The sequence below is a fragment of the Magnolia sinica genome, chromosome 9 (assembly GCF_029962835.1).
Source record: "Magnolia sinica isolate HGM2019 chromosome 9, MsV1, whole genome shotgun sequence".
Taxonomy (NCBI): domain Eukaryota; kingdom Viridiplantae; phylum Streptophyta; class Magnoliopsida; order Magnoliales; family Magnoliaceae; genus Magnolia; species Magnolia sinica.
In genome coordinates this window covers 89,901,027-89,922,291 of record NC_080581.1, presented here as the reverse complement: position 1 = coordinate 89,922,291, position 21,265 = coordinate 89,901,027, and the positions used below count along the sequence as shown (strand labels likewise).

The 21,265-nt window shown below is 39.3% G+C and overlaps 1 protein-coding gene and 2 non-coding genes across 3 annotated transcripts; all 3 read left to right on the top strand.

Moving 5' to 3' along the window:
- The first annotated feature begins 2,325 nt into the window (after window positions 1–2,325).
- On the top strand, window positions 2,326–5,016 carry LOC131255360 (probable disease resistance protein RF9). The gene has a single exon (XM_058256056.1). It carries the CDS (start codon window positions 2,326–2,328, stop codon window positions 5,014–5,016), a length of 2,691 nt encoding a protein of 896 aa, XP_058112039.1.
- Window positions 5,017–12,307: 7,291 nt separating this feature from the next.
- On the top strand, window positions 12,308–12,386 carry LOC131257092 (small nucleolar RNA SNORD25). The gene has a single exon (XR_009177112.1). It is a non-coding gene; the product is annotated as a small nucleolar RNA SNORD25 (small nucleolar RNA).
- Window positions 12,387–12,628: 242 nt separating this feature from the next.
- On the top strand, window positions 12,629–12,768 carry LOC131257271 (small nucleolar RNA snoR136). Its single transcript, XR_009177279.1, has one exon. It is a non-coding gene; the product is annotated as a small nucleolar RNA snoR136 (small nucleolar RNA).
- Window positions 12,769–21,265: the final 8,497 nt, after the last annotated feature.

The window sequence follows — 21,265 nt, the reverse complement described above, 5'->3', positions numbered from 1 at the left end:
TTATTTTATTTTTTTAAAGTTTGAATAATGCATCCAAGCGGACCCATCTAGTCCCGAATGCAAGGCCAAAATCAAAATTCGAATGTATGTGGTTGGTAGCCTTTCTTAATCGAAAAAATAAAAGCAGTTTGAATAATGCATCGAAGTGGACCCATCTAGTCCTGGATGCAACATGGTTGGTGGCCTTTCTTAATAAAAAGATAAAAGCGGTTTGAATAATGCATTCAAGTGGACGTGTACTCCTGGATGCAAGGCCCAAATCAAAACCCTAAAAGGGCCTGCTTGGCCGAATTGATCCCACGATATTAGGAGGGATGGGATCGCAATATCCAGGGATATGCATGACGAGCCAAACAGGCCCGGTGAACTTCTCCCGGGATATAAGCAATCCCATATATCTTAAAACAATCCACTGATATCACCATCATTAATTACCTTAAACTTGATCCCATCCCTTGGTTGGATGGATTGGGAGGTAAAATCCTATGATATGCCACGTGCCAAACAAACCAAGTGAACTTATCCCGGGATATAGAAATCCCACGGATCTTAAACCAATCCACTGGCACCACTATCATTACCTTAAAATTCATCCCATCCCTCCTAATCCCATGGATTCGCCCGGCCAAACAGGCGTATGTGGTTGATGGCCTTTCTTAATCAATGAATAGTCTTGTGTTTTTAAATCAAAGTCAGTCAACGAAAAAAATAAAAAAAAAGTTTGAATGACCACTTTCCTATATACTTGGTAGTAGCCACGACACGTCCTTCGATAAGGTGCTGGAAGTGCGCCCAGGTCTCACTGACACCAGTGGATCCAAGGATAGGATAAGGTATCGGGGGAAGCGGATTGGCTGGTGTACACGTACGTGTCGTGCGAATAAGATAAGTTTTCGGAGGATTGGCTGGTGTAAAGGTACTTGTCATTCGAAGAGGAGCGCTGACGCTCCACGAGCTCGGAAGTTGTACGAACGGTTCAAAGGAGATCAAAGTTTCATCGCCCTACAGTTGCTGTATTTTTTACCTCCACACCGTTTATTCATTTTTCGGCAACACCACGAATAGCGGTGGGGAAAATGATTTTCACAGTTAAAAAATTAGTAAAACTCACCATAATGCTTATTTTCCATCCATCTGTTGATAAGGTTAAAAAGGCCTCAAAGAAAAAGAAAAACAAATTTCATGTTAACCTAAAACTTCCGACACCCATAAAAAGGTTTTGATGGTAGATGTTTAATTCTCAGTGCCTTTAGCAGTGTAGTCCACTTGATAGTTAGATCAATGTTATTTTTCAATTCAAGCCTTAAGATGAGCTCGCCAACTGGATGTGCGGTTTCGGTATAACAAATACCCCGTGATGAGACCAGTAGAACTTACTGATCTACTGACAACCCAGTAGGGAGGTGGTTATTTACCGTGCTACGTGAGCCTTACCATAATTCCATCCACGCAAATTTTTTTTTTTGGCAGACTATTTTATTCGTGAGGCAAATTCAAAAATGACGTGGAACACATCAAATGAAAGACTAGTAGTTCAACACTCATTGTTAAATATTAAATACTTCATTACGCTAAAAAGTATTAGGCTGACAACAGCAAGTTCCGTGGGCCCACCATTGCGTATGTGTTGTATCCACACCGTCCATACATTTGAAGAGATCATTTTAGTGCATGATTCAAAGAACGAGGTAAATCCATAGGCTGGAGTGGACTCCATCACAGAAAACAGTGGGGAGAGTGATGCCCACCGTTGAAACCTTATGAAGGTCCACCATTATGTTTATTTGAAATCGAACCTGTTCATGTGTCAACGCAGACATAAAAGAAAGGAAAACACAAATATCAGCTTGATCGAAAACTTTTGTGGCCGTTTTAACTTTGTAACGGTGGATGTCACTCTCCCGTCTCTTTTCTGTGGTGGGGTCCACTTGAGCTTTGTATCTGACTCATTCTTTGGATAACGTCCTAATATGATCTCTCTAAATGGATGGACGGCGTGGATACAAAACATACATCATGATGGGGCCCACATAACTTGGTGACGTCACTTCATTAGCTGAGTCTCGCTATTCAATATCTAATCCGCGTACGTATTTTGTAATTAATTTTTTTTAATTAAAGCATGACGGTGACGACAGCGAAAATGACGTGGACCAATTACATTTTAGGGTACGGGAAACCCTGTTCGCTAGAAACAGACGTTATGCAGAAATAATTGAGTGCCTTTGCTTTTGCAACGGATGTATCTTCCTTGTTGTAATAATAGTTCAGAAAGACTTGTTTTCAAGACGAGCCTTCTGAAGAAGAGGAAGTGAGATTGAAAAAATGGAGAGTATTGTTCAGTTGGTCATACAAAAATTGAACGATGTTGTAACGAAGGAAGCGGATTTGCTATTCGGAGTAGATGATCAGATCATATCCCTTCGAACCAAACTTGAATGGATGCGTGCCTTCCTCGAAGATGTCGATAGTATTGGCAGAGAGAATAAAAGATTTAAGATTTGGGTGACTCAAATAAGAGACGTAGCCTACGATGCTGAGGATGTCATCGACTCCTACATCTTTAACATTGAACAGAAACGAGCTGAGACAAGTGCTGGATTGGTGAGATGCCTAAGTAGTTTTGGTGGTTGCATCAAAGCCATACCAGCCATCCACGAGGTTGGAAAGAAGATCCTCAACCTAGAAAGAAGGCTCGGCGAGATCAAGGAGAACATATCACAGTACGGCGTCGGCAATATATCAGTTGGTGGAGAAGCTTCGTCTTCTTCAAATCAAAGCCAGCTGCGGAGGGAGAAGATGACTCCCATCGATGTGGTCGGTTTTGAGGACGAGACAGAGACACTGGTGCGGCAGCTGACTGAAGGAGATGCGCGGCGTGCTGTTATTTCGATCACGGGTATGGGAGGAATAGGTAAGTCTACTCTCGCAAAGAAAGTTTACAATGACATCCATGTAAAGAAGAGTTTCGATTTTCATGCTTGGGTGTATGTCTCTCAACAATATCTAGTCCGGGAGCTTTTACTGAGCATTATAAAATGCTTTAGAGCCCTCGAACGAGATGACAAGAAGATGATGACTGAGGAAGACTTGCGGCAGGAACTCTCTCAGCACTTACAAAGGAAGAGATATCTGGTGGTAATCGATGATATATGGAGTAGACAAGCTTGGGACAGTTTGGTTTCTGTATTTCCAGATACGGAAAATGGCAGCAGAGTGCTTCTCACGACTCGCAATGAAGATGTAGCAAGGCATGCAGACGCACAGAGTACACCCCATAAACTCCGTTTGCTGGATGGAAACGAGAGCTGGTCACTGTTCTGTAAGAGAGCACTTCCCGGAAATCTTTCTCCTACGTGCCCTCCAAATCTGGAAGAGTTGGGGAGAAAGATGGTCGCCAAATGTGGAGGTTTACCTCTAGGAATTGCGGTATTAGGAGGCGTCCTATCAATAAAAGAGAAGTCAGTGAATACGTGGGAGAAGGTTCTTAAAAGTGTGGAATGGTGGCTACATGAAAGCAAAGAAGATGAGATCTCAGGCATATTGGCCCTGAGTTACCATGACATGCCCTGTTACTTGAAGCCCTGTTTTCTTTATTTTGGAGCTTTTCCTGAAGACTCTGAAATCAATGTCCGCCAATTGATTCAGTTGTGGATAGCAGAAGGATTCGTGCAGAGAAGAGGAGAAGAAGAAATGGAGGATGTTGCGGAGGATTACCTGGATGAGCTCATCAGTAGAAGCATGATTCAGGTGGCAAGCAGGGAGAGCAATGGAACGGTTTTTATATGCCGTATTCATGATCTTCTACGAGACCTCTCAATATCAGAAGCGAAGGAGGAGAGATTTCTCGAAGTGCATGGGAACATGGCGCCTGAATTACCTACAAAGGCTCGCCGACTTGCAATTACTTGTGGTGACATCAGTAAGTCCATCTCTCTTAACCGCTCCACTCCACAACTCCGCTCTTTGTTGCGCTTCAGTTATGAGAGAGAGATGTTGGAAAAACCACAGTTGAAAATCCTCTTGGGAGCTTTCAAATTGCTCAGGGTGATGGATCTCCAATTCCTAGACCTCTCTCGTCTTCCGGATGAAATAGGGTATCTAATCCACTTGAGGTACCTACGTCTTAGGGGAACCGGGTTAGAAAGGCTACCGTCCACCATAACTCGCCTGTCCAATTTACCGACTCTCGATCTATGGGATACAAATATAATAACACTACCAGATGATATTTGGAAGATGGAGCAGATACGACACCTACTCGTAGGGAAGTATATAAACCAGCCATGTCGAATCAGCAACATCATGCAAATCCATCGCTTAAGCAATCTCCAGACTCTAAAAATAGTAGAGGGGGGCAGCTGGATAGAAGATGGGTTGGAGAAACTAACCAATTTGAGAGATTTGACGATTAGGGGAGATCTCAAAATGTCATTGTCCCATTCCATTTGTAAATTGGTCCGCCTCAGAAATTTGTGGGTAGAGGCACGTGCTGATTCCTCAATTCCAGCTTTTGCATCCTTCTCAAATCATCACCATCTATTTAACATAAGTTTGGACGGATCCTTAGAGAAATTACCAGACGTACATGAGTTCCCACCTAACCTCACTTCGCTACTCTTGGAGGGGTCCCAATTAGAGCGAGACCAGATTGGAACGCTGGAGATGCTGCCGAACCTTCGTAGACTCTGTTTATTCTCGAGATCTTACGTTGGAAAGGAAATGGTTTGCTCGGTCGGAGGGTTTCCACTGCTCGACTATTTGACTATTTATGACTTGGATGAATTAGAGGAGTGGAGGGTGGAAGAAGGATCGATGCCGAATCTTAGACATTTGAAGATTTGGAAATGCAGAAGATTGAAGATGCTTCCTGATGGATTGCAACATATCAGCACCCTTCAAAAATTGAAGGTGAGAGGCATGCCGGAGGAATTCGGAGAAAGGGCACGAAAAGACGAAGGAGACGACTGGCATAAGATCCGACATATACCCTCGCTTATCATCAACGACTGCTAGGGATATTTCTCTGTCATATGAACGAGTCCGAGTTGCATTGATCCAGTTTTATTTTCCCAATACCTAGGTTATTGGGTATAAAAAGGCAATTCTTATTTCTTATTAGCTTGAGCCAAGGCAGTCAGAAATGATTGACTTCATCGACCCTGTTTGGTGCACCAAGTATAAAGAGCAATTAGTCAACGTGACCAACGTCCTTTGCTTGGGCAATATATGTACCTGTCAATAAGTTGTAAATTGATATTTATGGTGCTTCCCATGGAACACGTACTTGTCGAATTCTCAAAATGAAAGAGAAGTTTCAAATATTTTCACAATAGTCATTTGACAAGTTTTGGAAAGTTTTTTTTTTTTTTTTTTTTAAATACCAAATTGGTATCGTCCTTTGGATCATTAGTTGTTGTTCCATTTTTTAGTGAAGAATAAGTTATGTTATATTCAATTCTGAAAAGGTGATGTGGATAGAAGTTTTTATTAGTCATAAAGAATCTTGACCAGTACATTCATTTTTTTTTTTATAGTCATTTATTTGGAAAGATGATAACTTTTTGTTAACATGATCTCTTTGTTGCCCACAAAACTTGATAAATTATAATAATGTTTGTTCGATACGAACTATTTTCTTATAATGTGGTCAATGTAGGTGGCGTATATTGATCATGCTTCCAATCATAGTCTTCCATCAAATTCTGAAGTTAATGGATGGAGTGGATTTCGCACATATGCAATGATGGACTCCACTGATGGTATTCTTTTATAGTGTTAAGGGTCAGGGTTGAGGTTTCATGTGTTAAAGGTTGATGTTGTCATGTGTTAAGGGTCGAGGTTGTCATCTGCTGAGGGTTGAGGTTGTCATGGTCAAGGTTATCATATGTTAAGGGTTGAGGTTGTCATGTGTTAAGGGTCGAAGTACGTGTTGAGAATCGAGGTTATCAAGGTCGAGATTTTCATGCCTTAAGAGTTGAGTTTGTCAAGGTCAAGGTTGTCATGTGTTATGGGTCGATGTTGTCATTTGTTCACTACCGTCACTACTAAAAATGAATCAAATGCTATGGATTAAATCCGTAGCGAACCAAAAATGAATCAAATGCTATGAATTAAATCCGTAGTAAAAAAATATTTTAGTCTGTAGCCATTGGTACCATAATTGTAATGTTGTAAAGGTTGAGCTTATAGTATAAGAGTCGAGGTCGTGGTTGTAATGTGGTAAGGGTTAAGGTTATCATGTTATAAGAGTCGTAGTTGTATCATGGTAAAGGTCAAGGTTATCATGTTATAAGGCAAAGGTCGTGGTTGTATATTATAAGGGTAAAGGTTGTGGTTTTAATGTGTTAAGAGTCGAGGTTATCATTTGTTAAGGGTCAAGATTGTTATTTATTCATTACCTTCACTATAAAAAATGAATCAAGGACTACAAATTAAATTCGTAACAAAAGTTATGTTACAAGGATCGAGGTCGTAATTGTAATGCCGTAAGAGTCGAGCTTATCATGTTATAAGGGTTGAGGGTGTGGTTATATGTTATAAGAGACGAGGTTGTGATTGTAATGTGGTAAGTCGAGATTGTGATTGCAATGTGGTAAAGGTCAAGGTTGTCATATTATAAGGGTTGATATCGTGGTTGTAATATAGTAAAAGTCGAGGTTCTTATGTTATAAGGTTTGAGATCGTAGTGGTATCTTATAAGGGTTAAGATCGTGATTGTAATATGGTAAAGGTCGAGATTGTCATGTTATAAGGGTTGCGGGTCCTTCTGTGGATTATGTGTCGAATCTACCCCGTCCATTGGATTTATAATTTAATTTAATGTCATGGGCTAAAAAAGAGTTGCATCAAAAAATTTTATGGCCCCGGGAGGTTTTCAATGATAGGTTTTGAATCTCATTACTTTCTATGGTATGTTCCACATGAGCCTCTGGTATGCCTAAATTTTGGGTTCATTCCCTGAAATGATCTTTCGAAATGGATGGACGGCATGGTTAAAATGTATGCATCATAGTGGGCTTAACAAGACCGTCCATCTCTGGATAGATTCGGTTAGCGCATAAGGTCATGTTACATTGATATGGATATCGAGAGAAACTTTTTGAAGTCGGTTTCTACCATAAGTTATGTTAGGCCCACCATGAGGTTTGTAGAAAATCCACTCCATCCATTTATTTTGGAAGATAATGCTTAGACATGAGACAAAAAATTAAACAGATTTGAAACTCAGGTGGACCACATGACTCAAAATGGTGGAAAAGAATTGCCTACCATTCAAATTTTTCTAAGCTCCACTGTGATGCTTATATGCAATCCAAACTGTTCATAAACTCTTTGTGACGAAGATGGAATGAAAGAATAAAAATATTAGCCTGATCCAAAGCTTTTGCAGTCTATGAATGTTTCCAATGTGGGTGTACAATCTCAATTGTTTTCTATTGTGTGGCCTACTTGAGTTTTGGATCTACCTCATTTTTGAGATCTTGTAATAAAATGATTTAACAAAACATGTGAGCGGTTTGGATTTCTAACAAACACCATAGTGGGCCCCACGGTGTTTAACCATCTGAATCCCTCTAGCAGCTGTCACACACTGGTTGAACGCTAAAGTCAGCAAAGGGTAATTTCTTCCCAACATCAAAAAACAAAAAAGAAAAAGTGTCAGGTGATATATATGTAGGACATTTGTTTAATCCATCCAGTATTAACGGCATTTGGAAATACCACATCGGTTTTTTGGTCAAAATCCTCAATCGATGTGGAATATGCAAGAATCGAGAAACCCCGAATCCACTGAGGTGTGTGGAACCCCTGGCCATGTGGCCCGCTGTGATGTATGTGACTACATCCGTGCCAACCATATGTATATGAAGCTCAATTTTTAGGGCATGACCCAAAGAATGAAGCAGCTCCAAATCCCACGGGACCCATGGATAAGGAAACCATGGTAATTAACTATAACAGACTTCTCGTGTGCTACAAAAGCTTTCAATGAAGATGACAATTATGTGGTCTCTTCTTCTAGTTGTTTATGACCTTATCAACATGTTGGATGTCAAATCTTACAATTGGTGGAATACATGAAGTTTTTAATGGTGGGGATTCAATCATGACCGTTTCGTGTCGTGGTCCACCTAAATTCTGAGTCAGCTTCATTTTTGGAAAATGATCGCTTCGCAATCAACTATACGACCCATTCAGCAAGATGTACGGTCCAACCATCATCTATGTGGCTCACCGTGATACATGTGCGTTTAATCCACACCGAACATCCAAATTGAAACCTATATGTTTACGGCAAAATCCAGACTGAGGCAGATCCACATCCCACGTCTAACATACTACATTCAACATTCAACAATAGTTTCTGTTGAATCTTTCCCATTCTAGATACCCACAAGGTGGACATTCGAATGTCGAATCCAACACCTGAATGAATAGACCACCCTATGAGTCATACACCGACTCAATAATTATCTAACATGCACATTCCCGATTTGGATCTGAATTCAATCAAGAATATCATTCCAAATGATGTGGTCCACGATGATCTTGGATCCGTCTACTACCAAAAAAAGGGGTAAACGATACAGACCACGTAAGTTTTTTGCTACGGATATAAACCTTAGCTATATTTACTGCGGCTTTAATCCGTAGCAAAAAAGTTGACACATTATTAATAATTAATGGTGTTGTAAGGGGCTCTATGGGGCCTAAAAAAAACTATATGTTCTATCTAAGCCATCCATATATTTGAAAGTATTACGTTAGAGGATGAAATAAAAAATCAGCTAGATCGAATACTTAAGTGGACCACATGGTAGGAAATATGGATATTAAATCACATTTGCTTCTTCTGGTGTGGTCTACTTGAGATTTCAATATATCGTAAATTTGGTACCATGAACTAAAATAATTTAATAGAATTATGGACCGGAATGGATAAACCAAATACATCATGGTGGGCCCCACGGAGCCCTATTAGGACCGTCCATGTCCGTACGTGAGACAGACACCCAAATTTGGGCGCGCGCTCAAAACAGAGTCGCGCCCAAAAAGGCTATTTCTCTCTCTCTCTCTCTCTCTCCGTTCCGCATTCCCTAATCTCCTTTCCCTAATCCACTCTCTTCCTCCCGATCTTTGCTCCATCTCTCTCATTCTCCTCCTCTCTCTCGCGCTCTCTCTGAATCTTTTTTCTTGCTTCTGCTGGATTTCATTTCTAGAGTCTCTACTCCTTCTGGATTGATTCTTGCTTCTTTCGGAGGTCGACACTACTGCCATTTTCAGGTTGGATCCCATGGCAAGGACGAATCTCTCTCTCTCTCTCAATTATTTTAAGAGAATTTCTATTCAGTAGTTATCTGTATTTTCAAATTCATGGAAATAGTTTTTTTTTTTTCTATATGGGAAGTGGAGAAATTTTGGGGCTTTGAGATGCTGATTGGTTAAATGAATGGCAATGTGATGGGTTAGTGGATGCATAATTCAGCGGTGGTGATTGTTTTGGGCTGGACGGTTTTGATGTTTCTGGATGGGATTGGTTTTGAATTGAATTGGCGCTGATAGAGATTCTGTTGTGGTGTTAGTAGATTATTGCATTTTCTAAAATTGAAATATTGGGATTTGGTGAGAATTTTAATTCAGTTATCTGTATTTTTAATTTAGTGGAAAAAGTTTTTTTTTTTTTTTTTTTTGAAGCGGAGAAATTTTGGGGTTTTGGGACATTGATTGGTTAGATGAAGTGGCGTGTTTATGTACATTGCGTGGGAATGTGATTGGTTGGAGGAGATTTGGCGCAGTCAGAGATTCACACAAACACAAAGGGGTTCGACAGGAAAGTCGTTTCGATCTATATGTAATTGAGCGGTTGTGATTGTTTGGGATGAACAGTTTTGATGTTTCCAGGTGGGGTTGCTTTAGGATTGAACTAGTGCTGCTAGAGATTCTGTTACACTGTTTTGCATTTTTCTGAAATTCCAATTTCAGGATTTGGAAATTTGCCTATTTTGCTTGTTTATTCTTCTTTGATTCTTGCTTTGTTTCCAATTCCATGTTTTGATGCTAATGAGGTGAATCTGAGATGGTTCTTTCAATGCATGTTCCTAATCTGACTTTAGAAGCTTTTGAATTTTCCATGAAATTCTTTTTGTGAAAAGATTGCAAATTGGTTTTACTTTGATGATTTTGCCCTGTGATCGTTGGGTATTATTCCCTTTGGAAAGTTCGATGTTTGTATTTCTCATGTGTGTATCTTCTGTCAAATACATACATCCCTGAATACAACTTTACCGAGTCCCATGACATCTCTATTGTCCATGTGGCACTAGCGCAAGGTGATCAGGACCATTGATTTTGTAGTATGCCAAATGGATGGGCCATATCCCTATCATCGAGGGGACTGGTCTGTAGTAGCCATCCGATCTGAGGCCTGAAAATGTGACTGTTTGCTACAAATCAGCCAACCATCCTCTCAACATGCAAAGCTCACAACAAATGGGTGGTCAGAGTTGTCCAATCTTATGGAGTTCCTCTTAAAATTGCAGCATTTACGTAGCTTGCTGGTAGGAATCAAATTCTTACAATTGACAATTTTCAGAAAAGAGTAATGATATTGCCAAATGCCAGTCTTCTATGCCTTGAGGATGTGGAGTTTGTCCATCATCTTTTTATTCACTGCACCTTTCCCTAGGTGTTTGGTCTGGTATTTTTATCCATTTGAAGGTTTCTTGGGTTATGCCTAGATCTATGGAGAGCCTCTTCCAATATGGACCCAATGGTGGAGGGGGACGATTTGGTAAAGCCAGATGGAGGTCATCCTTTTAGATGTTCTCTGGGTCATTTGGATTCTGTAAGTTTATTTTGTTCATGGGTTTCCCTGCCACCTTTGTATTCACAATTGTTTGTAGATAATCTTTTGCTTGATTTTATTATATATTACATTGATTTCTTTGTGGGGTTTGTGTTGCTTTTCTTTTTTCTTTTTTCTTTTTAATCGCTCGCTGGATTTTCTGTTCATATTTTATGCAGAACTCATTAGTTCCTGGAAATTTGGTTTGTTTTGATTTCCAAATCTTCCACTGAATTGTCTGCTTGGGTTTGATGGTGGCAGTTCAAGGTTAGTCATGAATTCCAAAGGCAATGCTCTTTTATTTCTTTCTCTTCTATTGTTTTTCAAGGTTCTCTGCTCTTCTTTTGACATTTCACTAGGTGCGAGGTTGTCGAGCTTTGGCCGAATAAAAAAAAGAAGCAAGAATTTATTTAGGAGTTTATGTTTCTGCATTGTGGGCCTAGGCTTTTGGTAATTAATTCTATTGTGGCTTGCTTCTTTTGATTTATAATTTTGACTGGATATCCTAATGAAGTGTCTGCCTTTTCATCTATTAGGCATTTTTGTTGGCTGTATAATTTATATTGGAGAATGTACTTGTTTCTCTTCATAGTGTATCTTCTAACTTGTTCTATTGGATCCCTGACAGGACAGCAGAACTCATGTTTGAAAAATACAAAGTCCCTGCATTATATTTAGCCAAGAACGCTGTACACTCTCTGTCCATCTCTTGATTACATATCTGAATTGAAGTGATACTAGTACAATTGAAAACCCTATCACGGGTTATGTTGCATTCCTCATTCCACTTTCACCGGACCATTATATTTTTTGGTTGTCTGGGGAATTGATGGTTTTATTTTTCTTTGCCAGGTTCTAACGTCTTTTGCATCTGGTTGTGCTACCTCTTTGGTTGTTGATAGGTGTAAGCTTTTATACTTGCTTAAAATTTCCACTGCTTTCTTCAATTTTGCTTTAGCAATTTATATTGGTTTTTTACTTGGATTGTTGCATATTTAGGTGTATTTTAGTTCGAATTAGCATCTTCCTGCATCATGTTGCATATTATGCACTTGCTAGGATGATACAAATTTTGTTTTGTTTGATTGCTTCTAGCCTTCTACAGAATATTACTCCTGTTCTTTTGTGGCCAAATTTAGAACATAATTCAGAGCATTTCATTTTGTGGAATATATTCATACTTCATCATCAAGGTTAATATTCCCTTGGAAGTTATTGCTAAATACAAACAAGAAATAATAGCTCTTTTTTTTTTTTGTGGGCCATACACTGTTGGGCTCACCACTCAAAAATGGATGATTTGGTTCATGGTGAGATTTGTATGTGTTTGAACTAAGTGCAACACTGTAATTAAACCTGTGCATGCATTGTAGGTCAGATGAAATCCCTGTAATATATTTTCATGACCCTTAGTTTTGCTTTTTTATTTTTTAGTGGGCATTAATTTTCCATTTGCCATATGTCGATGATGACTCCATAGACCTGTACCGAATGCGGAGATGATCGGAACAAAGAACATCTAAGGGGCTGAGACTTTAAAAATAAAAAATAAAAAAAAATATTTCCCATATGTGAATGAATTGGAGATATGTGCTATCTATACTCTCCTTTTTTTATGCATGAACTTTTTCTCTTTTTTTTTTGAGATTAGTTATCATGGTTTGGCTTATTGTATCAGCCTGGTACAACCATTTTTGACTGGTCTGGTGCTGCGAAACAGATTTGCAAACCTTGTCAGCTATTGTGTATTGCAGTTGCAACAGTTTTTGTGAATATCACAGCTTCTTTTGTGTATTCTTTTGGCTGCTTGAATGGTTCCACTCTTGCAGCTATTCATTGAAGTGAAGCAAAAAAGAAAGCTCCCCTCGCTATCCAATGCAGCGTTTTATGTTGTATTTGGACGTTGGGAAGCAACACATAAAAATCATTATTTTTTAAAACCTGAATTTTCTTTATTCAGCTGATAATAGGATCTTCTATTTGCTTTTTCAGTCCATCCTTCCAGAGGTTTGCAGTGAGGACTTCCAAAACAATAGAAGACATTTCTAACTAGGGTAATGTAGAATGTTATTTTCACCATCTCCAATGTGTTTGTGTAGTGATACATTCTCATCTAGACTCTTAACAAGAGTTCTTGCTGGCTGCAGCTCTAAAGAAAAGACAAGAATTAACTGAGTAGTTGAAGGATTTGTCTAGGAACATTGAGGTAAATAAGGACTATCCCTTCCCATTTTTGCCCTGAAGAATGATATGTTACTTCCAAGACTAAGTTAATGGTATACTATATTTTTCAATTTGTACAAGTGGGACTGTGCTTTAGTTACATTGGATTGATGGATCTTGGGACACAGATGCAACAACCAAGTGGCTGTCCACCCTCCTGATTGGGCAAACTGAGAAACTCTTATGCACTTAGGAAATTAAGGGCCCAGCTGAAGGATAACTTGATCCCCTGTTTTGGATTTGGAGATGGTAGTTTCTTTTGAAGTGATTTGTTAAATTAATTATTTTAAAGAGATTTTTTCTTGATTTTGGAGATGATGAGTACCTTCTATATTTTGGCAGCATCGACTCATGATCAAGATGTCTTCAGTTTCTACCCAAATGATAGACTCTATAATGGATTTGAGGAAGCACTGATGTGGTATAGAGAAATAGTTTCCCATCTGCGACTGGCTGGTTGTTATTCACTCTTTGTTGCTTTATTCTTGTTTTAGGATTTTCCGATAAGCTAGTCAGTGATATAACGCGTGATTTTATTGTTTATTTAGAAATGTGAATGAGGGATTGTAATAAATGCATATATATATATTTTTTTCCTCATTGCATTTTATGTACTATTCCGATCAGTATTAAGCTTAGATGAGTTATCAATCATAGCAGGTTCTTGCAATCGAAACAGGCACCATTATTATAAATTTTTTTAAAATTTCAAAAAGTAGCTATGGATTTTAGTCGTATCTATGGCTATGAAACCGTAGCTATTATCTATAGCCATAGGAACATGTCGCTACGGATATAATAGCTACGGCCTTTATCTGTAGCTATTATATCTATTGCTACGGATTCAATTTGTAGGCATAGCTGCATTTCGCTACAACAATTATAGCTACGGCTTTTCCCTGTAGCGAATGACTTTTGTTGCTACGAATATAATCCGTAGCTATAGTTTTTGACTTTAGCGACCCACAAGCACGGAAGTGCTACGGACAAGATTCGTAGCAAAAACTATGTAGCTACGGATTTCCGGCCGTGGCCTTTGATCGTTTTTCTTCTAGTGATCTAGCTACTATATGACACAAACTCCCAAGAAGTGATGTAGACTTATTTGTGTTTTACCTTCATCCAAGCATGTGTGACCTTATGAACACATTAGATGGAAAATAAGTCTCATAGCCTTAAGCTGGATTTTTTTTTTAAAATTTTTTTATTTTAAATTACACACACCAATGCACTCTCATATGGTGGGATTTCATCACAATGGGTACTTAGAACACATGACCTCACGTTGAAACTCCTGTCGGTCTACCACTAAGGCATGACAAGGACCCAGCAGAATCCCCTCACGTTGAAATTCCTATCGGTCTACCACTAAGGCATGACAAGGACCCAACAGAATCCATCTGAGATACAGAAATTCAGTGAATTTTATAACCTGGAGTTATTGGAAATGACTTGGACCAAGAAGAAGTGACAACACTGGTATTTCCTGTGCCTTCAACACAGACAATTAATCCGCACTCATCATTTTCAAGAGATCAGTCAAACACCTATCACTGAGAAAACAGGGGCCATCAACCAGTTCATAAGACCTTCCTAAGGTCCACTATGATGTCTACGTGCCATGCATCCAACCCGTTTATAAGGTGATTCACATTAATATCAAGGAATGGAAAATACATACATCAGAGTATGATTAACAAGTGATACCAAGAGAAGACTATTGATGTAGCTATATCCATTAGAAAAATAACCATAGCATCTTAAGTTTGGGCTGCTCATCTAGAGCTCCATTAGGGCCACCGTGATGCTTGTGTAAGTAACATCCACTCCGTCAATTGTTTTTTAAAAACTGTATTAGGAAATGAGCTTAAAAATGAGACAAATAGATACCTTAATTGGGCCACACCATAGAAAATAATAAGATAGAAACACCAACCATTGAAACCTTCCTCAGGCACACGCCATTCGACCCATTCATAAGGTCATTCACACCAAGATCAAGTGAAAACACATCACAGCTTGAAATGGTGGACATCCAACTCCAACTTTTCTTGTGGCATGGACAACTTGAATTTTGGATATGCCTATTCTTGGGATCACGTCCTAACATTAGTTGTGGAGTGAATGAATGGAGCAGATGTAACACGGGCATCACATTCGGTCCCAGATATAAAAAAATGGACCTTTTTCTCATCTCCCTACCTATCATGTCGACTAGTGTAGTGTGACATTACAGGCATTATCATTGCCCATAAAAACCTGCAACCATCGCATTCTCTATAACTGGCAAACTAACTCTGATGAGGAGTCATGTGATATGATGCTCCTGTGTTTAGGATCCACTCATCTGCATGATTGTCGTGAACATGTCCAATCATGGACACAGACAGAACATCACCACCACTTGTTTCTTCATCAGATGTGACAACATTGGCCTCCTTGAAAGAAGCCGCTGAATTTTCTACAATCCTTCTTCATGTATTCAGACAACCCACAATTCCAACACTTTAATTTTCCTTTTTTCTTGTCTTTGGATTTGGATATAGGCCTTGAAGATCCTGTACCTTGCTTAGAATCTCTACCCCCCGTAATCAGTATATCGGAAGGTGCATCTATATCGTCATTTAGCTTTCTCATAACCTTCCCTTGAAGGGCTAAGATAACGGTGTTAACACTTAGGGTTTTATTTGCAGTGCACATCGTGTCCCCGAAAGACTCATATGATGCAGGAAGAGAATTCAATAATATATATGTCTGTTCTTCATATTTGACCAACTTCCTCCATATCCAACAATTTGTACATCAATTTATTAAAGTTGCTGATATGAGCTTCTACATCTCCACCATCTGTCATCTTAAAGGTATAACACCGTAGCTTCAAGTGTAGGAAATTTTCAGAGGAATTCTTTGCATAAATATTCTCTAACTTCGCCCACAAAATAGCTACAGTTTTCTCCCTCAAAATATTATAAAGAATCTCATCCGTGAGACATAAACGGATAGAAGCTAAAGCATTACTATCAAGGTTTTCTCATTCATCATCTTTCATAGTAGATTTCCGCTCCTCAAGAGCCTTAATCTCGCCTTGCTTGGTTGCTAATCATCTTAACCTTCCATAACTCAAAATTATTTTTGCTTAAATACTTCTCAATATCAAAATTGTCATTTTCCATTATTACTAATCCTGCAGATTCAGATCTATGCCTCAATGATTTTTCTGATACCACTTATCGGGGATTTGTGCTGCGAAATCACACAGATCTAGATCTAGGATAACAATCCAAGAGTAACAAACAATCACAAGAGAATACAAAGATTAAACGTGGAAAACCCTTGCGGGAAAAAACCAAGTCACAAAGCGATAGAAATCCACTATGAAATAGAAATTACAAGAAAGAGGACTTACTCGATTCAAACAATCTCGAATCTCACCCTTGCTATACCCTTTAATAACCCTAAAACCCTTTTAGGTACTATTGAAAAACTTTTAGAAAGCCTTAGAATACGTTAGAATAGCCCTATGGACTCGTATTTATAGTTTAGGAAACTCCACTTATGCATCTCCTTTAAAAAAAATTTGAAAACCGCCTCAAAATTATGCAGTCCGCGCAGGATCTGTGTAACCTCGACTAGTCGAGCAACCCGCTTGACCGGTCAAGCCTGACCCTCGACTAATCGAGCATCACGGACACCCAAAAAATAAGCTCGCTAGACTTTGAGTTGAGCGGGCCTCGACCGGTCGAGTGGACCCTCAACTGGTCTAGTGGCCCGCTCGATCGCTCGAGCAGCGTACTTGAAGACTTCTGACAACATGTATTACATCCCTGACAATGCAACAATAATTCGTTCTACTTCGCTGGGTATTGTTTAGGGAAACTCAATCAGACCATGTTCAATCAAATACATAAAACAAAAATTAGATGGAGATTCTAACTGATGAAATGTGAACTTACAGTGGCGTGTGTACTAACAAGCTAACTCAAAAAATAAAATAAAATTACAAGTGTGGTCCAATTTAAAATTGTATGTGGCTGATTTTTTTGGATGGAGATTCATACAATAGGACTAACAAATTAGACGGGTTGGATTTTGAAAAACTACTACAGGTTGAAAGTTATCTGCTGGGTGGACTGCGATTTATAATCCAACCAGTTCGACTAGAGCTTCCCTGTGCACCTTTATGTAAGCAGAGGGAATATCCATGCACATAAAGGCTAGAAATACTGGCCGACGGTCGCAATTGAACATCTCTTGATGGGACGGGGATTGAGTACGACTCCCACCATCACCTAGTTATATTTAGAGATAGATGGTTATAGTGCTCTGTGGGTACCCACCGTGATGTATGCGTTTTATCTGTACAGTCCATCCATTTTCTCAGAGCATTTCACCGGATTTAAAGCTAAAATGGACCTGACCACAAGAAACACTGAGGATTGAATGACTCCCGTTGAAAACCTTTTAACGGTCATAAAAGCATTAGATCAGGCTGATATTTATGTTTTTCCTTCGTTCAAATATATGACCTTATGTGATCTAATTGAGCCTTTAATCTACCTCCTTTTTGGGCTGAAGTCCTAGAATGATCTTTCAAAATGGACAAACAGCTTGGATAACTTCACAGATCCCTTGACAGGATCGTCTGTCCCTGGCTAAGGCCTGGTGTGGCAGTACTCAATCCACGCCCCTCCTGACGTCAGGGTGTTGGAATACGTGTTGAAATGGGCAGATGGTACACGTGTTAGAAATCCATGCGATTCATCTCTAAACACAGAACGGTACACTTCTCAAGTGAGCAGCCCACGTGCATTGAAATTTTACGATTGAATTTTCTTTTTCTCTAACTGCCAATTCATCTCACACAAGTTTTTTTTTTTTTTTTGTTTTTTGTTTTTGAGGGTTAGCTTGTGAGTACACACCCATGTCAGTGCACACACTCCATGTTAGCCGAAACGAGGTATCTCCACTCAGTCTGCCAGTTGAGCTATGGATCTGGGTGTCATCTAATACAAGTTTGACCCTTCTTATTAGCTGTCCAACGTTACTTTTCTGTACACCGCATATTCAGTGGACCCAACGTAATGAATGCCCAAAGTCCTTGGCATGTGATCAGTGCATCAAATAATTCACTTATTTGAAACATTCAAGATCCCAAATTCTAGGGCCACTTCCTTTCACCAGAAGTTCTTGTGCTGGAATGCTAGGTGGGGGCCCACCGTGATATTCGTAATAAATCCGTTCTGTCCATCTATTTTTCCGGATCATTTTAGGACAAGAGACCAAAAATCAGATTGATCCAACACTTGGGATGTCCATACAAGAGGAAACAGTTGAGATTTAATAACCACCATTGAAATATTTGTATGACTACACAAGTTCTGTATCCGGCTAAGTATATTTTGTTCTCACTTTATCCCATTGTGAATGATTTAGATGACATATAAACATCAGAAGGTTTCAATGGCAGGCAATTCTTTCCTAATTCACCTTCTGGCATGGGAGTTCTTATCCATCCAATGTTTGGTCTATGTAATAAAATGATCTAGAAAAACTCACATAGTGAACTTCTCCTGGACATCATGGTAGGCCCCACCTAGGTGACTACTTTATAGATTTGGAGGTTTTTTGGTGTTTGCCATTGTCTGCTATGGTGTGGTCCACCTAATGAATGTATTAGTTTGATTTTTAGCACCACCATAAATTATGGTGGAGCGAGCCCACTAAAACAAGTTAAATGCCGTTTACAGTTTGACCCTAGTTACATTGGGCTCTTAGTGTACTATAGACTATATATAAACCATCAATCTAGATCATTTGCAAATTTCAACCAACCTTTCATCAGCCAGCTTTACACTAGATGGAAAAACTATTCCTTCTAAACTATGCCATACAAGAGTAGAGCGGTCCTCATCACAACTAACTGATGTCAGCTACATGAATCCTTTCATAATATTCCACTCTATCAAGTGCCATAAGAACACTCTAGCATGAGTTTGGATGTTATAGTGTTTGGATTATGTGTTGGAAGTCATGTTAGGTGTTAGAAGTAGCCTAAAGTAGGTGTTTTAGGGAAGCGGCCAGGAAGCAAATTGGTATTGGTAGGGGCTTTGTGGGGCCACCATGATGTATGTATTTTATCCACGCTATTCATCCAGTTTTTTCAGATCATTTTAGGATATGAGAGTAAAAATTGGGAAGATCTAAGGCTCAAGTGGACTACACCACATGAAGCAGCAATGATAATGATGCTCATCGTGGGAACCTTCCTAGGGCCCAAAGATATGTTTATGTGCCATTCAACCTATTCGCAAGGTCATATAATCTTGGATAAAAATGATACTTGTCGACCCCCACTATGTGGTCCACTTGAAACTTGGATCTGCCTCATTTTTGGGCTCGTTTTCTAAAATGATTTGCAAAAATTGGATAAATGGCATGATAAAACCCATACATCATGGTGGGCCTCACATAGACCCTGCCTGACCGATTTGCTTCCAAGTGAGGCAGGACCCATTCATTTTCGTGTTTTAGGATACGAAGATTCTATGTTGGAAGTCATGTTGGTGTTAAGAGTAGCATAAAGTTAAGAGTTGCACTCGAGCTGGATTGAGTCAAGCTTGGCCTAGCTCAACTCGGCTTGGCCAACAGGCTATCCCAGCTTGAACTTGTCTTGACTTGATCTTTGAGGTTAATGGGCCAACTTGGCTCGGCTCAATCAGTAGCTCGAGCCAAGCTTGAACTCAATCTTTCAAGCCGAGTTTGACTTCGAGCCTATGAGCTGAGTTCGAGTTTAGGCTTTAGGATTTTTAATATATAATATAATATAATATATAGTTTATTTAAATATACAAATATTTACAAAATATTAATATTAAGTGAACTTGATCCGAGTTGAATCGATTCGCACTGAGTCAAGTTTGAGTCCAGTTTCGAGTCGAGCTCGGACTCGACTCGGACTCCACCTTGAAATATTTTCTAAGTTCAAAAAATTAGCTTGACTCGGCTGGAACTTAGTTTCGAGCCGAGCTGATTCTAGTTTTTTTGAGTTGAGTTGAGTGAGTTACCTAAGCTAATTCAGTTCATGTACAGCTCTACATAAAGTAGGTGTTTTAAAGGGATATTGATTTCTTGGGAAAGGCTTTCCGAGGAAGTTCCTAAGGATGGTGGGTGAGGCTACCGTGATGTTAGTGAGAAATCCACCTAGTCCATCCATTTTGCAAGCCTATATTTGGACATGCAATAAAAAATTGAGGTGGATCCAAAACTCAAGTGGGCCATTCGAGAGAAAACAGTGGGGATTCAATGAGCACCATTGAAACCTTCCTAGGCTCCACCTTAATATTTATATGCCATACAAACCCTTAATAAGGTCATTCTGACTGAGATGAATTGGAAACCCCAAAAATTTAGCATGATACAAAATTTTTATGGCCATACGAATGTTGCAACAATGCTCATTGAATACCCATTTTTTCCTCTAGTATGGCTAATTTGAGTTTTAGATTCACCTCATTTTTAGTTGCATGTCCTAAAATGAGCTCAAAAAAATGGTTGGATGGGTTAGATTTCTCATAACATCGTTTTAGATTCACCTCATTTTTAGCTGGGTGTCCTGAAATGAGCTCAAAAAAAATGGTTGGATGGGTTAGATTTCTCATAACATCTTGGTGAGCCCTACCAAGCATCCTTGCACATGCAGGAACTTTTTACGAAAGCCTTTGGTAGGAAATCACCTCTATTTTAGAGGATTCTGCTCCATAGTTTTTTTTTTTTTTTTGTTAGCTTATTATACTACACGCCCCCATTGTTTGTACACCCCACTGTTAGCCACACCCCACTTGGGAATCCATACCAAGACCTCAGTGTTAAAATGTGGCTCGGTGTGAGTTACACCTACCGTAAAAACCTTTATAGGGTGACACATGTTTTCAATCAGGCTAATATTTCTGTTTTTAGTTTATCGCAATTAAAATGATCTTATGAATGGTTGGGATAGCATATAAACATGGACCAATGGACAATTTCAATGGTGGCCTTGCCATTCCCACTGTTCCTGTAACATAGGTCCACTTGGAGTTTTGGATCTGCCTTATTATTTTGGGCCTGGATTGGATGGTCAATAGCCAAATTGCTACTGAAGTGACGTCACCAAGTTTTGTAGACCCCGCCATGATGCATGTATTGTATCCATAC